At 44.4% G+C, this 15,671-nt stretch overlaps 1 protein-coding gene across 1 annotated transcript; it reads left to right on the plus strand.

Annotated features, from left to right (window-relative positions):
- Positions 1–52: 52 nt before the first annotated feature.
- LOC116463721 (uncharacterized protein C1orf50) lies at positions 53–8,149 on the plus strand. Its single transcript, XM_032146952.2, has 5 exons — positions 53–185; positions 304–419; positions 6,319–6,405; positions 7,490–7,621; positions 7,961–8,149. Exons 1-5 carry the CDS (start codon positions 107–109, stop codon positions 8,144–8,146), a joined length of 600 nt encoding a protein of 199 aa, XP_032002843.1. The 5' UTR covers positions 53–106; the 3' UTR covers positions 8,147–8,149.
- Positions 8,150–15,671: the final 7,522 nt, after the last annotated feature.

Below are 15,671 nucleotides of genomic sequence, written 5' to 3' on the forward strand. Positions count from 1 at the left end.
GCGAACTGACGCCCAGTAGACAAGACGGAAGCTCCGCCCACGCGCCTTTACGCGCAGGCTCTTCCGACTCGCACAGGCCAGGGAGTGGGGAGGATAAGGCGCTGTCATGGAGGACGCCGCCGCGCCGGGGCGGACCGAGGGGGTCCTTGAAAGGCAAGGAGCGCCGCCAGCTGCAGGCCAGGGAGGTATGCGGGGCGGGAGTCAGCAGGGGGAAGTCAGCCCCCGCGAGGCAGCCGGTCTCGGGGCTCCGCGGGAGGCCGACGGCGGGAGCTCACGGCTTGTGTTCCTGGGTGTGTGTCGCAGGAGCCCTGGTGGAGCTCACCCCGACCCCCGGCGGCCTGGCCCTGGTGAGCCCCTACCACACCCACCGGGCCGGGGACCCCTTAGACCTCGTGGCGCTCGCAGAGCAGGTGCAGAAGGTGAGGAGGCGCGGCCGGGGCAGCGAATAACCGTCTTCGTTCACGTTGTGCTCTGCGTCTTTCGGCTCAGACCTCACTACCACCTGTGGTGGGGGTGGCATTTGCTCTTGTCTCCATTTTACAGACGAGTAAAGCCGACTGTCGTTGTGAGTCGATGGCCTGATTCGAATGACCTTCTGGGACCAAAGGCTCCTCTAACTGCAACTTGAGTGCCCATAATCTTCCTTCGTGGGAAGGTTTACACAACACTTTAGTGTTCATTATTTCATTTGCACTTTAGGACAGCCTTGTGAGGTAGGCAGTACAGAGTTATTCTTCCCATTTGACACAAAGAAAAGTTCCCCGGGAAGTTTCAAGGTCCGCTTATTTTAAGCTGCTTCCCATAAGATCTTTGTTATCTGAGAGTTTAAACTTCTAGCAGGGCAAGGACTCCAAGTTTAGGCCTCATTAAACACAGTATTCCCAAGTCCAGTGTTTATATATGGATGGCCAAAATAAGTCAAATAAGGAGGAAATGTGAAATAATGGAAAAAACACTGGAAGTTTGGACACATGAGTATTAATCCCATTTTTGATACTAACTTGCAGTGCGACTTAAGGCAGATTACTTCTCTCTGGACCTCAACTGTTTTATCCGTGAAGTGAAAGGTTTGAAGTAGGAGAGCTCCAAGATCTAAAGTTTTGTCATTGTTCAATGAAAAACCAGATTCCTTCTTATCTCTTCTCAAGACTTCCAGTTGTACACCCTCTTCAGTGTGCACAGATGGAGGATCCTGCTGTTTTAAAGATTATGATGGCCCCTTATCCCTGTATACACTAGCGGATTTGGCCTTGATTATGTTCCAAGGTCTTTGCTTTGCTCAAAATTATTTAATGTGCTCAAATTCCCTCACATCTCTTTTTTTTTTTCAATAATCCTAGAAATCCTTCGAATCCTTTTCTTTTAAAATTAAGAAAAATTCAGATACGCAGGAAAGCTCCTTTAATTCAAAACTTGGCTTTCTTCTTTTTGAAGAGCTGGGGAGCAAAGTGCAACTTTTATGGATTAAGAGAATATGCATCTAGTTAATCAGATTTATTGGGAGGGAGGTTGGTAGGGACAGAATCTTGTGCACACAACATATTCATGTGCTATTGAATGACTATCATGTTTATTACAATGGCCTGAACAGATGGAAGAAAGAACATAGTTTTTGTCTTTCATCCTATAATCTTGTGAAATACAGAGGATGCATTATGATGCTGCCTCTGTTTCCCCCAATACAATCTGTATTTGAGAAGCTGAAGAGAAAAAAACTTTAGAGACAAACAAATTGAATCAAACATATTTACTATCTAAAATGTACTTTTTGGCCAGTGCCGTGACTCACACTTGTAATCCCAGCACTTTGGGAGGCCAGGGTGGGTGGATCATTTGAAGTCAGGAGTTAAAGACCAGCCTGGCCAACATGGTGAAACCCCATCTCTACTAAAAGGTGTGGTGGCTCATGCCTGTAGTCTCAGCTACTTGGGAGGCTGAGGCATGAGAATCGCTTGAGCCCAGGAGACAGAGGTTGCAGTGAGCTGAGATCGCACCACTGCACTCCAGAATTGGTGACAGAGTGAGACTCAAAAAAAAAAAAATGAGGCTGGGCGTGGTGGCTCACGCTTGTAATCTTAGCACTTTGGGAGGCTAAGGCCGGAGGATTGCCTGAGCTCAGGAGTTGGAGACCAGCCTGGGCAACATGGTGAAACCCTGTCTCTACTAAAATACAAAAAATTAGCTGGGCATGGCAGTGTGTGCCCGTAGTCCAAAGCTACTCTGGAGGCTGAGGCAGGAGAATTGCTTGAACCTGGGAGGCAGAGGTTGCAGTGAGCTAAGATCACACCACTACACTCCAGCCTGGGTGACAGAGCAAGTCTAAAAAAAAAAAAAAAGGGTGGTGGGCTGGGTGCGGTGGCTCACGCTTGTAATCCGAGCACTTTGGGAGGCCAAGGCGGGCGGATCACGAGATCAGGAATTCAAGACCAGCCTGGCCAACATAGTGAAACCATATCTCTACTAAAAATACAAAAAATTAGCCGGGCATGATGGCAGACGCCTGTAATTCCAGCTACTCATGAGGCTGAGGCAGGAGAATCACTTGAACCTGGGAGGCAGATGTTGCAGTGAGTGGAGATTGTGCCACTTCACTCCAACCTGGGTGACAGAGTGAGACTCCATCTCAAAAAAAAAAAAAAAAAAGTACTTTTTTAGCAGGACTGACCCAGGTATTAGTGTGTGTTCAGAAAGCTCAGGAGGCCTGGTATTAAGGCATGAATTTTGGAATCTGACCTGTGTTCAGATCCTTTGCTGTTTATTATCTGTGAAACCTTGGACAGGTTGCCTCATGTCTGTGAGTCTTAATTGCTAAAATGAGAAAGTGAGGTTATCATCTCCAACTGCATAAAGGTGTTGTGAGAAGTAAATGAGATGAATGTAAAGGGTCTCAGAGTAGTTGAGGCCAGGGTTAGTGCTTAGTAGTTGTAGGTACTGTTCCCTTCCTTTCTTTTTTATGAGGCTCTTTTGTTTTTAAGTTGTTCATGAAATATTTTGCATTTTTTTGTGTTTTTTGTTTCTTTTTTCCTCAGCCCAATCCATATTTTGCATTTTATATTAACTCTTCAAAATATAAATTCAAATTTTGTTTATGAGATTTACTGCTAACACCTTAAGAAAAGGGAGGGTTATTATAAGGCCACCCCTAACCTGGAACTACCTTAGCTCTAGAAATACCTACTCTCTCCTTGGCCATATATGGCTCTTTCTTTCTTTCTTTTTTTTTTTTTTGAGATGGAGTTTCACTCTTGTTGCCCAGGCTGGAGTGCAATGGCGCCATCTTGGCTCACTGCAACCTCCGCCTACCGAGTTCAAGCAATTCTCCTGTCTCAGCCTCCCAAGTAGCTGGGATTATAGACATGTGCCACCATGCCTGGCTAATTTTGTATTTTTAGTAGAAACAGGGTGTCTCCATGTTGGTCAGGCTGGTTTCAAACTCCCAACCTCAGGTGATCCACCCGCCACGGCCTCCCAAAGTGCTGGGATTACAGGTGTGAGCCACCATGCCTTTCATTCTTGGAACAAAACGCAAATTCTTTTACCAAGGGCTACAAGACTGCACAATCTGGTCTCTGCTCTCTTTTTAAACCCTGTTCTACACATTGCCCATCACTAACTACTCTTCAGCTGCACTGGCCTCAAATGCCTGTGAACTTTTTTTTTTCCAGCTTTTTGCATGGTCGGTCTTCTCCTTTCATTTAGACCCAAGTCAAATGTTACATCCTTAGTGAGGCCTTCTTGTCTGAAGAAGACCGTACCCTACCCCATCCAAATGACAGTATTATTAAATTGAATTCAAATACCTCTAGGCTACATATACTTTCCAATTCCCCACCACTCCCTATTATTAAACTTCATAAAAATGAAGTAGCTTTTTTACTTAACTCGTGTTATCTTTAACCTGCTTCTACGACATAATTATGGTTATTTCCTTCATAATAGTGCATTGTTATGAGTACATATAATATTAGCTTTAATCATCTTTACTTTTTGGTATCTATTACTCACTGGAGCTGTGCTTTAGGTAGCCGCTAGCAACATTATGTCTGTTAAGCACTTGTGTTATGTTGTTAGTGTGGCTGAGGAACCAAATTTTGTATTTTATTTGATTTTAATTAATTTGAATTTAAAAAACATGATAATTACTTCAATTATTGGAACTCAAGTATATTAGAACAATTTGAGTATGTGAATCAACTTTTTCACATATAAATTTTATTAACTTTAAATACAGATGAAGTATTTCTGTTGAAAATTTAGCATCCAAATTGAGATGTGCTGTGAGTGCAAAATAAACACTATATTTTGAAGGCTTAATATCAAATGCAAAATATGGATTAGACTGAGAAGGACCAAAAAAAGAAACAAAAACAAACAAAAAATGCAAAGTATTTCATTAACAACTTACAAATAGTGATTACATGTTAAAATGAAAATGTTTTTGATATATTAGGTTAAGTAAAATGTATTAGCTGAGCACGGTGGCTCATGCCTGTAATCCCAGCACTTTGGGAGGCTGAGGCAGCATATCACTTGAGGCCAGGAGTTTTGGCAAACATGGCAAAACCCCATCTCTACTAAAAATACAGAAATTAGCGGGGCATGGTGACGCATGCCTGTGGTCCCAGCTACTCAGGAGGCTGAGGTGCGAGATTCGCTTGAACCCAGGAGGTGGAGGTTGCAGTGAGCCACTGCACTCCAGCCTCTGTGACAGAGCGAGACTCTGCCTCAAAAAAAAAAAAAAAAAAAAAGTATTGTTAGAATTAATTTACTATTAACGTGGCTACTAGAAAATTTAAAATTTTATATGCGACTTGCCTCATATTTCTGTTGAACAGTATTAGACTTGACTTGCCATCTTGACAGAGGCAGGGACTTCTCTTTCCTGTTTGCCAGTACACTCAGTGCCTAGTGTGGTGTCTGACACACAGTAGCTGCCTAATATACACCTGTGGGACAGATAAATGACTCAGTTTACTTGTATGGTTTCTGTTCACTCATAACACTGGTTTATACCTGAACTTTGCCTTAAGACTCCTAAACTAACCAGCAAATTCTCTTTAATATTTCTTAGTTCAAGTTCTAGTTTAATCTCATTTCTTTACCTTAATTGTGTATAATCAGCTTTTCTTAAAAGTAAGGTGGAAGTTTTTGACAGATTTCTATTGCCTGAGTGGTAATCCTTCCCGGCACATGAATTCATCACATTAGTCTCTCCTAGCTTTGAGAATTTGATCTATTTTAAGAAATGCCCTGGCTGGGCTCAGTGGCTCACTCCTGTAATCTTAGACCTTTGGGAGGCCGAGGTGGGCAGATCACCTGAGGTCAGAAGTTCGAGACCAGCCTGGACAACATGGTGAAACCCCGCCTCTACTAAAAATACAAAAATTAGCTGGGCATGGTGGCGGGCACCTGTAATCCCAGCTACTCGGGAGGCTGAGGTTAGAGAATTACTTGACTCCAGGAGGCAGAAGTTGCAGTGAGCCGAGATTGGGCCATTGCACTCCAGCCTGGACAATAAGAACGAAAACTGTCTGAAAAAAAAAAAAAATTTCCATTGCCTTCAGTTGCACTTTGTGGCACATGACAGGCAGTCTTGTGTGTACATTATAACTCTGTTTCAGGTCCACATCATAATGCAGTCTTTTAAAATACGTTTTCAGTAATAATTAGAAATGCACATATAAGTTAAAATTTAAGTAGTTGTGATGTAAATAACTGTGGAAATGGTCAGATTAACGCATACTTTCTCAGTTCTGGGGGTGTGGGGGTCACACAGAAAAACCCAAATACTTCCTATGTGTATCTAGATTTCTACCTTAGCAGATGATAAGGGCCAGATCACAAGTGTCTTTTAATTATTTAAAATCCATCCCTGATTTCACAAGTGTTTAAACATGAGAAAATGGAGACCTGAGAAATGTGTGGTGTTTGTTAGGTAAAGAGCAGGAGGAAAAATGGATTGGTTGGAGGAGAGGATATATTCAGTATATTTGGTAGCAGGAGAGAGAGAGAGAAAGAAGGCATGTTGGAGAACCAAAGAAGTTCAGTGTAACTGCAGTTCATAGTGAAGGGGTGGAAAGCTGTGGGAAATAGAAGAGAGCACTTAACTCTGTGATGGAGTCATGTCAGGGTGGCCTTCTCATGACAGTGCTATCTGAGTGGGGCTTCGGATGAGTGGGAGGCTATGGGGCAGTGGCGAGAATGGGAAAAATATTTTAGGCAGAAGCAAAATATTAACATAACCCTGGGATCAAGATAAGAACATCATAGAAGTCTTCTCCTCTTTCAACCCACAGTTTAGTTTTTTTTCACCTGTAGGCTGATGAATTCATCCGAGCAAATGCCACCAACAAGCTGACAGTCATAGCTGAGCAAATCCAGCATTTGCAAGAACAAGCCAGGAAGGTAAGGAATGACTGTTAGACAGGCTTTCATCTTCTTTATTTAGTTCTCAGGGCTGGCTGAACTTGTTTATAATCATTATGACTTTTTATGTCTTTAATACCTCCTAGAAATGTAGAGGTGTTGAGTAAAATAGAAAAATAAGTTTAAGAGGTTAAGTATACGTTTTTGTTTGTTTGTTTCTTTGTTTTTGAGACAGTTTTGCTCTTGTTGCCCAGGCTGGAGTGCAGTGGCACGGTCTCAGCTCACTGCAGCCTCTGCCTCCCGAGTTCAAGCGATTCTCCTGTCTCAGCCTCCCGAGTAGCTGGGATTACAAGTGCCCGCCACCACACCTGGCTAACTTTTGTATTTTTAGTAGAGATGGGGTTTCGCCATGTTGGCCAGGCCTGTCTTGAACTCCTGACCTCAGGTGATCTGCCTGCCTCAGCCTCCCTTGTTTTGTTTTTTCCAGGAGAAGGTTTCATGAGGTAAAGCATTTTAACAGGGGAATATGTTTTCATTTATAAAAGAAATGTACTTAGCACAGAAAAATAGGAAAGAAACTTAAAAATTACCCAGGGTCATTAATGCTCAACATTTTGAAATATCTTTTTTTTTGAGATAGGGTATCACTGTATCACCCAGGCTGGACTGCAGTGGTGTAGTCTCGGCTCACTGCAACCTCTGCCCCCTGGGCTCAAGTGATCCTCTAGCCTCAGCCTCCCAAGTAGTTGGGAGTACAGGCATATGCCACCACACCTGGCTAATTTTTTGTATATTTAGTAGAGACAGGGTTTTGCCATGTTGCCCAAGCTGGTCTCCTGAACTCAAGTGATCCGCCTGCCGTGGCCTTCCAAAGTGCTAGGATTACAGGCATGAATCACTGTGCCTGGCTTAAAATATAATTTTTCTAAAGGCATCTTTACAGCATAGCATCATAGTCTAATTTTTGTTTCTTCAGAATAATCTAGATCTCAGAAGTGATTCATTGCTATGGGGGAGCAAGATCCTAAGCATTGAATGGTTTCCAAATTTTAATTGGATGATCACCAAATGTGAGTGCCTGTTATCTCCAATACCTAATTTGTTACGTATCTGTGATTCATAGGTACTGGAAGATGCTCACAGAGATGCCAACCTGCACCATGTAGCTTGTAATATAGTGAAAAAACCTGGCAACATTTACTACCTCTATAAACGGGAGAGTGGTCAGCAGTATTTTTCCATCATTTCTCCAAAGGTAAGAACTACATTGTTTGTCCAAAAATCCACTCCAGCCTCTCAGAAATTCTTGGTATATGTGTGAAAATGTAGACATGTGGATTGGTATATGGTTTCTTAGAAAATTGGGGGTGATGTGAGCCCAGACATGACTCTAAAAAATATACCTGTGCTTAAATTATTTCACTCATTTTCTTGATTAAGGGAGGGATCTGATGTGTAAGGTAACTGCTTTCCAAAGGTTGTTCTGACTAGTATGAAGTGAAAAGCCAAAAAAGAGATTGTGGCATGATTAGGAAATGAGCTCAGTTTGTTTACAACCCACCCTGATGGGAACTGCCTCCTTTGCCTTCTCTAGGAATGGGGGACAAGTTGTCCACATGACTTCCTTGGTGCCTACAAACTACAGCATGACTTGTCCTGGACTCCGTATGAGGACATTGAGAAGCAAGATGCTAAAATCGGCATGATGGACAAGTTGCTAAGCCAGTCAGTGGCCCTGCCTCCATGCACTGAACCCAACTTCCAGGGACTGACTCACTGAGAGTAGGCTCTGACAAACAGCTCTCACAGGACCTGGCTGTCAACTTCCTTGTTGCCCCCATTGTTGCCTTGAGAATTGAGGACATGTAGGTGAATCACAAACTTCTTGGAAAGAGACCCTGTGTGAATGTAAATGTTGTCATTATGACTTTTAATTGGGATCGTAATAATCATTGAGACAGAGTCACTGTCTTTCGGGATCCTCTTTGGACCACAGATACCCAAGTCAGTCAGTTTCAGAGTATTGGCCAATGTACTTTCCTTCTTCCTCTCCATCACTTCTTCCCTTAAGTTAAAGTGTTAGAGAAGACCTTCTTCCCATAAAAAGGTTGGTGGATCGTTTTCCAGAGAGAACTGTTTATATATGTATATATATCTGGTAGTATTTAACATTGGGGTTGAGGCTGTCTCACAGTTGGTGCAACTCCAGTTTAAAATTCATCTGGGAACGAGAATGTTGGGTAATGGAGGGTGATTAAAAAAAAAAAAAACAAGAAACAACGACAACAAAAAAACACTTGGCTTGGCTGGGCCAGAGAGTGTGTGATTCTGGGATTTCTGTGCTGTTGATGAGGTTTATCTTGCCCCTTTTGCTCTCTCTGCCTTGCTAGAGTGATTAAGAATCTGAGGCAGCAAAGGCCAGGTTTGGGGAGAGTCAACTTTGAAACTCACAAATTTTAGACTTGGAAGAGACATTAGATGCTGCCACTAATCATTATAGAATCCACTGTGTAGTCTCCCAAGGAGGAGATCCCAGGCTCAGCCACCTGCAGCAGAACAAACCCATTTAAATGGCTACTTAACACTGTGGAAGAGAGTAAGGCAGTAGAGTGAGAAACAAGAAGAACAGCCAAATTGTTGACTGTGACTTAACTCAGATTGAAATTCATTTTGACCAGAATTATTCAAGAAATTAACAGGGTTTTGGCAAAATTACTGTAGTTATTATTCTGACTAGGCTTTTGTAGGACTCTACCTTCTTTCCTGTCTGTTTGGTGGAATTAGCTGAGTTTATGGATTATTTAGCATGGCTATAATCTATTGTAATATGCTGTAAAAGGAGGGAGAGATGTGTACTTGAACTGACAGTTGGCCAAATTTCTCTCTGGGAATGGATGTTCCTGATGCTGATGGGCTTGGTAATACCCTCCCCCGCCCTCTCCCTCCCCATTCATGATCTTTCCTTATAAACTGCATTTCTTGTGAGCTGTAAATGGTCCACCTAAGGCCTAGCACAGGATGGGGTTAGAATGTAACAAGCTCACTCAGATGATACTTGGTTGCTCGGTTCACATGGGAATGCTCTTTGGACTCAGCTGCAGAGGTCTTTTGCTGGGGTGCTGCAGAGCCGGAGGGAAGAGACATTAGTGGTACAGTAGTGGATTCTGACTACAGAAAGTTTCCCAGGTTTTCAGAAGGTTCTGACCTTCATGATGATGACACATTTTGAATTGGTGCTTTATTAGTTACAGATAAACAAATTACTACAAACTTAATGGTTTAAAGCAACACCTATTTATTTCAGAGCTTACAGGTTAGGAGTTCAGGCACCATTTCATTGGGTCCTCTGCTCCACGGTTTCTCTGAAACCCTGTAAGGCTGAAATCAAGTTATTGGTCAGGGCTGTTCTCATCTGAAGGCCTGACTAGAGAAGGATCTGCTTCTAAGCTCATTTATATTGTTAGCAGAATTTCTTTTCTTTCTTTCTTTCTTTTTTTTTTTTTTTTTTGAGACAGAGTCTCGCTGTGTTGCCAGGCCTGAGAGCAGTGGCTCAATCTCAGCTTACTGCAACCTCCACCTCCTGGTTCAAGCGATTCTCCTGCCTCAGCCTCCTGAGTAGCTGAGATTACAGGCGCACGCCTCCATGCCCAGCTAATTTTTTTATTTTTAGTAGAGACAGGGTTTCACCATGTTGGCCAGGAGGGTCTCTATCTCTTGACCTCATGATCCACCTGCCTCAGCCTCCCAAAGTGCTGGCGTTTGAGCCACCATACCTGGCCTGTTGGCAGAATTTCAATTCCTCAAGGGTTGCTGGCTTCAGGGGTTCCACTAGCTGACTATTGGCTAGGGGTTGCCCTCACTTCCTTGCCACATGAGCCTCTATAACATGGCAGCTTTCTTAAGCAAAGTAAACAAGGATTAGAGGCTGCTAGCCAGATGGAAGTTACAGTCTCATGTAGCCTGATCACAGAAGTGACATTTCATCACCTTTGCTGTAATCTGTTGGTTGGAAGCAAGTCACTAGGCCAGCCCATATTCAACGGAGGGAGTTATACAAAGGCATGTATACCAGAAGGCAGACATCACTGAATCATTGAACAGATCCTAGAATCTATCTGCCACAGTGCTCAGTTGAGAAGAAGAAAGGAAAATTCTAGGTAAAAAAGGCAATATTACAAAGTGGTTAAGTGTGATGGTATCAAAGTCACAGATCTGCATTTGACTCTCAACTCTGACAAGACAGCCTCCCAGCTGGCATCCCTGCTTCCCCCTGTATCCCCTCTCCAATCCATTCTGCATGCAGTCATCAGCTTGATCATTTGAAAATGCAAATCTCCCTCACTCTTGACATTTCCTAACCTCAAGAGTGGGAGAGCAGTGATTGAAAAGAGAGAAACTTCCTTCCATTCAGTAAAATGTCCTCCCTGCACTGACCACCAAGGGGTGTCATTGCTCTTTCCTGGTTAAGCCAGTTACCACACTTGGGAAGGGCTAGTGGCAATGTGAGGTGATTTGGGGCACCTCAGAATGTGAAACTAGGACCCAGTGATTATATACGGTAATCACTTTTCATTTACCCATCCATCTGTTCACGTGATAATTTCATTAGTTTTAAGTACCTTCCAGGTTCCAGGTTCTGGTGAATAATAGAGCTGAATAAGAAATCACGATTTCCAAGGAGCTCACAGTATAGTAGGGAAGGAAACAAGTTAACAATTACAAGATGCTCTAAGAAGGGGTGTGATAGAGGTATGCATGGAATACTGTGGAGCTCCGGGGAGGGGTTCCTTATTGAGCTTGGAGAATTTGGGAAGACTCTTGGAGGAGCTGATGCCTGCTTGGTGTTGAAAACCATACAAGTAAGAACTTTCTGGAGGCTCCAATTGCCCTTTCATAGGAAGTTTGTCTTTTGGGGGTTGGGGTGAGGTTCATTTTTGGATGGAGTTTATTTGTGAATGAAGAAAGTGACATCCATTTAAGCCATATCAATCAAAGCAGTCCTGGCAATGAGGAGGGGTGGAGTGAGATATGTCCTGGCTAGAAAATCCTTGTGTCTAAAAGCTAGGAGATAGATGAAGACAGGGAGGAAAAAACATTCCAGACAAAAAATAACATGGAAGGGACATTGACCAGAATTGATACGACATTTGGGGAATCGCAGGCAGTTAAACAGGAGAATGTGGACTGGGGACTATGGGAGAAGAACTAATGGAAGGATTTGGGGAGGTTGGTAATATCGGCAGCAGAGGCTGGTTAGAGGGAAGACAGGAGCTTCCATCCCTAATCAAGGCAAGGGATGATGGGAGTCTGAATTAAGTAGTGGTAGAATGAGAGGGCCTGTATTTCACCAATTACAAGGTGTACTTCCCCCCCCCCCCCCCACATTTTGGTGTCTGTCAAACTTGGACACTTCTAAAAGTCAGTGGCATGTCACAGTTTAAGTGGCATTTTTTCTTTCTTAAAGCTACATAAAAGAATCATAACAAGCCGGGCGCAGTGGCTCACGCCTGTAATCCCAGCACTTTGGGCGGCTGAGGCGGGCGGATCATGAGGTCAGGAGATCGAGACCATTCTGGCTAACATAGTGAAACCTCGTCTCTACTAAAAATACAAAAAATTAGCCGGGCGTGGTGGCGGGCAACTGTAGTCCCAGCTACTCGGGAGGCTGAGGCGGGAGAATGGCGTGAACCCGGGAGGCGGAGCTTGCAGTGAGCGGCGATCGCGCCACTGCACTCCAGCCTGGGTGACAGAGCGAGACTCCATCTCAAAAAAAAAAACAAAACAAAAAACTACAAGCCAGATCACAACACCTCTGTTAAGAAAAAAATCCCAGAATTTCTCATTTCTTCCCTAGATTCTGTGTGATCTGCCACTCTCAGGACTCAGCATGTTCCTGCTTTGCTGATCTTGCTGTTCTTCCCACACACCAAGCTCACTGCTGCTCATTTACATTTGCTGTTTCATCTGCTTGGAGCATGGCCTCCAAGATCTTTGCAGGTTTGTGTCTTCTCATTCTTTAGGTCCCTGCTGAAATACCACTTCCCCGATGACCCTATCAGAAATACCAGCCCTTCTCACATTAAAGTGGTTCTGATTCTGCTTTGTTTTCCGCAGTACTTGGCACAACCAGAAATGATTTATGTTTTGCTTCTGTTTATAAGTTCTGTGATTATAAGTTCTGTGAGGACAGAGACTGTCTTTGTCTTGTTTACTGCTGTCTCTAGCATCTAAAATAGTGCCTGGCACATGATAAATACTCTTAATAATGAATAAGTGGGCCAGGCATGGTAGCTCATGCCTGTAATCCCAGCACTTTGGGAGGCCAAAGCAGGCAGATCACTTGAGGTCAGGAGTTCAAGACCAGCCTGGCCACCATGGTAAAACCCCCATCTCTACTAAAAATATAAAAATCAGTTGAGTGTGGTGGCAGGTACCTGTAATCCCAGCTACTCAGGAGGCTGAGGCCCGAGAATTGCTTGAACCTGGGAGGCGGAGGTTGCAGTGAACCAAGATTGCACCACTGCACTGTAGCCTGGGCGACAGAGTGAGACTCCATCTCGAAAAAAAAAAAAAAAAGAATAAATCAATGGATGGACATCTGCAGCTCTGCACCTATATCCTGCAAAGGATCCAAGTCAATGCAGTTAATAGAAATATAATGTGAGCTACATGTGTGATCTAAATTTTTCCAGTAGCTATATCAAAAAGTAAAAAGTGAAATTAACTTTAAGAATACATTTTATCACCGGGTGCAGTGGCTCATGCCTGTAATCTCAGCACTTTGGAACTCTGAGGCAGGAGGATCGCTTGAGCCTAAGAGTTCAAGACCAGCCTGGCCAACATAGGGAGATCTCATCTCTACAAAAAATGAAAGGCCGGGCACGGTGTCTCAAGCTTGTAATCCCAGCACTTTGGGAGGCCGAGGCGGGCGGATCACGAGGTCAGGAGATCGAGACCACGGTGAAACCCCGTCTCTACTAAAAATACAAAAAAAATTAGCCGGGCGTGGTGGCGGGCGCCTGTAGTCCCACCTACTCGGAGAGGCTGAGGCAGGATAATGGCGTGAACCCGGGAGGCGGAGCTTGCAGTGAGCCGAGATTGCGCCACTGCACTCCAGCCTGGGTGACAGAGCGAGACTCCGTCTCAAAAAAAAAAAAAAAAAAAATGAAAACATTAGCCAGGCATGGTGGCATGTGCCTGTGGTCCCAGCTACTTGGGAGGCTGAGGTGGGAGGATTGCTTGAGCCCGGGAGGTCCAGGCTGCTTTGAGCCATGATCATGTCACTGCATTCCAGCGTGGGTGACAGAGTGAGACCCTGTCTCAAAAAAATAAATAAATACATCTTATCTAACCCAACATATCCAAACTATTAGCATTTCAACAAATTAAAAAATTATCGTACATTCTTTTTTAAACTAAGCATTCAAACTTTGGTATGTATTTTATACTTACAGCACATCTCAGTTCAGACTAGCCACCTTTCACATGTGGCTTCTGGCTACCATATTAGCACAAGCATAAGTAGCCTCACTTACTGTTCGTGTTCTGTACTTCTGTGAGATCCTGAATGAGGGAAGCTAGAAACTTCTGTTAGGGGGGTATCTTTCTCAGCTACCCTGCTTCCTTCCCCTCTCCTGAAGGAAACTTTGGGGATGTCCGGGCTAATAGATGTATGATCATATCCTTAGATTAATAATGCTAATAATTGAGCTTCTACTCTCTGCCAAGCATATAATCTCATTTAATTTTGACAACAATCCCATTTTACAGATTAGTAAACAGGTTCAGAAAAAGTAACTTGTTCACATTTATATATCTGGTAAGTGTTAATGCTGGAATGTAAACTTGGTTTAAAGGTCAGCTGGTATAATCATTATGCTACAATTTTTAATTTGCCACTTTTTTTTTTCCCCCGATATGGAGTCTCGCTTTGTTGCCCAGGCTGGAGTGCAGTGGTGCAATCTCGGCTCACTGCAGCCTCCGCCTCCCGGGTTCAAGCATTCTTCTGCCTCAGCCTCCCGAGTAGCTGGGATTACAGGCACGCACTGCCACACCTGGCCAATTTTTTTTCGTGTATTTTTAGTAGAGACAGGGTTTCACCATGTTGGCTAGGATAGTCTTGATCTCCTGACCTCGTGATCTGCCTGCCTCGGCCTCCCAAAATGCTGGGATTACAGGCGTGAGCCACCGTGCCTGGCTAATTTGCCACTTTAATGGGTCACATGGCAGGGAGCAATGAAGAGAAACACATGGATGATCAAAGGAAGCTGGCCTGACTCAGGCTGGGGTGTGTAGCAAACCTTTTGTTGCCTCCACCCGGTTTCTCACACACCCTAGGTCTGACTTTGGTATCACTGTTTTCAGGTCTCAGTTCCACTAATTATTAATGGTGTATTCTTCAGTAGAATCAGCTGTCTGATCCCCTATTTCCTCTTCTGTAGGATGGGAATGCTAACACTAGCCTCAGGGTAGCTGAGAAGTTCCAGTGAGATGATGAGAATGTCTGTACAACATGTAGCCCAGTACTTGCTGCGTGCTGTTCTCCTCAGAACATGCTCGGTCTTATACTCCTCTTTCCCGGGCTGGCTGCAAGGAGAGGCAAAGTGTCACTTGACCTCCTAGCTCCCTTGCCCTTTTATATTCTGTGGGGTCCTCACAGTGATCCCTGCTCCAGTGTCGCTTCCGGTGGGCTGGTGAGGATGGGGCCCTATCTGAGAACCCGTGCCTGAAATCCTTACCCAATACCAAAAAGTTTCTTTCTGTAGCACTTTGTCAGCCCAACTGCCAAAGATAACTCACCTCTGAGATGCTCTTATCCCCTCCCTCTCGCTGCTCTCACCCCTGGGAGTCCATCTCACATGGGCTCCTGAGGGGGCTCCTTCTTCCCATCCCGTCTGTTGCTTACCTGCCTCCTGCCCTGCGGGATTGCAGATCCTTCCTCCACAATGCCTGCCAGGTTAGTCTTCCTGAAACAACCTGACCATGTCACCTTCCTACTGAAAAACTTTTCTTCAGGAATTGAGTCCAAATTCCTTAGCTTGTCATTCATCCAAATAGTATTCCTATGTGCCTATGCCCTTCTTATAGGCACAGCGAACAGTAGCGAAGCAAACGTACAAGCAGCCCTGCCCGCGTGGAGCTTACCTTCTAGAGGCCCAGCAGAGGCTGGGCCCAGCATCCCGGCACAGCCTCGCCTCCCCAGCGCACTTCCCGCCCCACTCCGGGCCTACGCGCCTGGGTGGGTCTCCACCACGAAGCCTTCCCAGCCTGGCCCAGGTAGAGGAGACGTTCTCTCCCCCGGGACT

Source organism: Hylobates moloch, unplaced genomic scaffold, assembly GCF_009828535.3.
Source record: "Hylobates moloch isolate HMO894 unplaced genomic scaffold, HMol_V3 SCAFFOLD_55, whole genome shotgun sequence".
NCBI classification, from domain to species: Eukaryota; Metazoa; Chordata; class Mammalia; order Primates; family Hylobatidae; genus Hylobates; species Hylobates moloch.

What these genes read in the sequence shown, in the direction of transcription:
- LOC116463721 (XM_032146952.2), top strand. Translation starts at nt 107, where the DNA reads ATGGAGGACGCCGCCGCGCCGGGGCGGACCGAGGGGGTCCTTGAAAGG. An exon ending in TCGCAGAGCAGGTGCAGAAG is followed by an intron (nt 420 to 6,318) that starts GTGAGGAGGCGC and finishes TTTCACCTGTAG; the next exon opens with GCTGATGAATTCATCCGAGC. An exon ending in TTTCCATCATTTCTCCAAAG is followed by an intron (nt 7,622 to 7,960) that starts GTAAGAACTACA and finishes TGCCTTCTCTAG; the next exon opens with GAATGGGGGACAAGTTGTCC.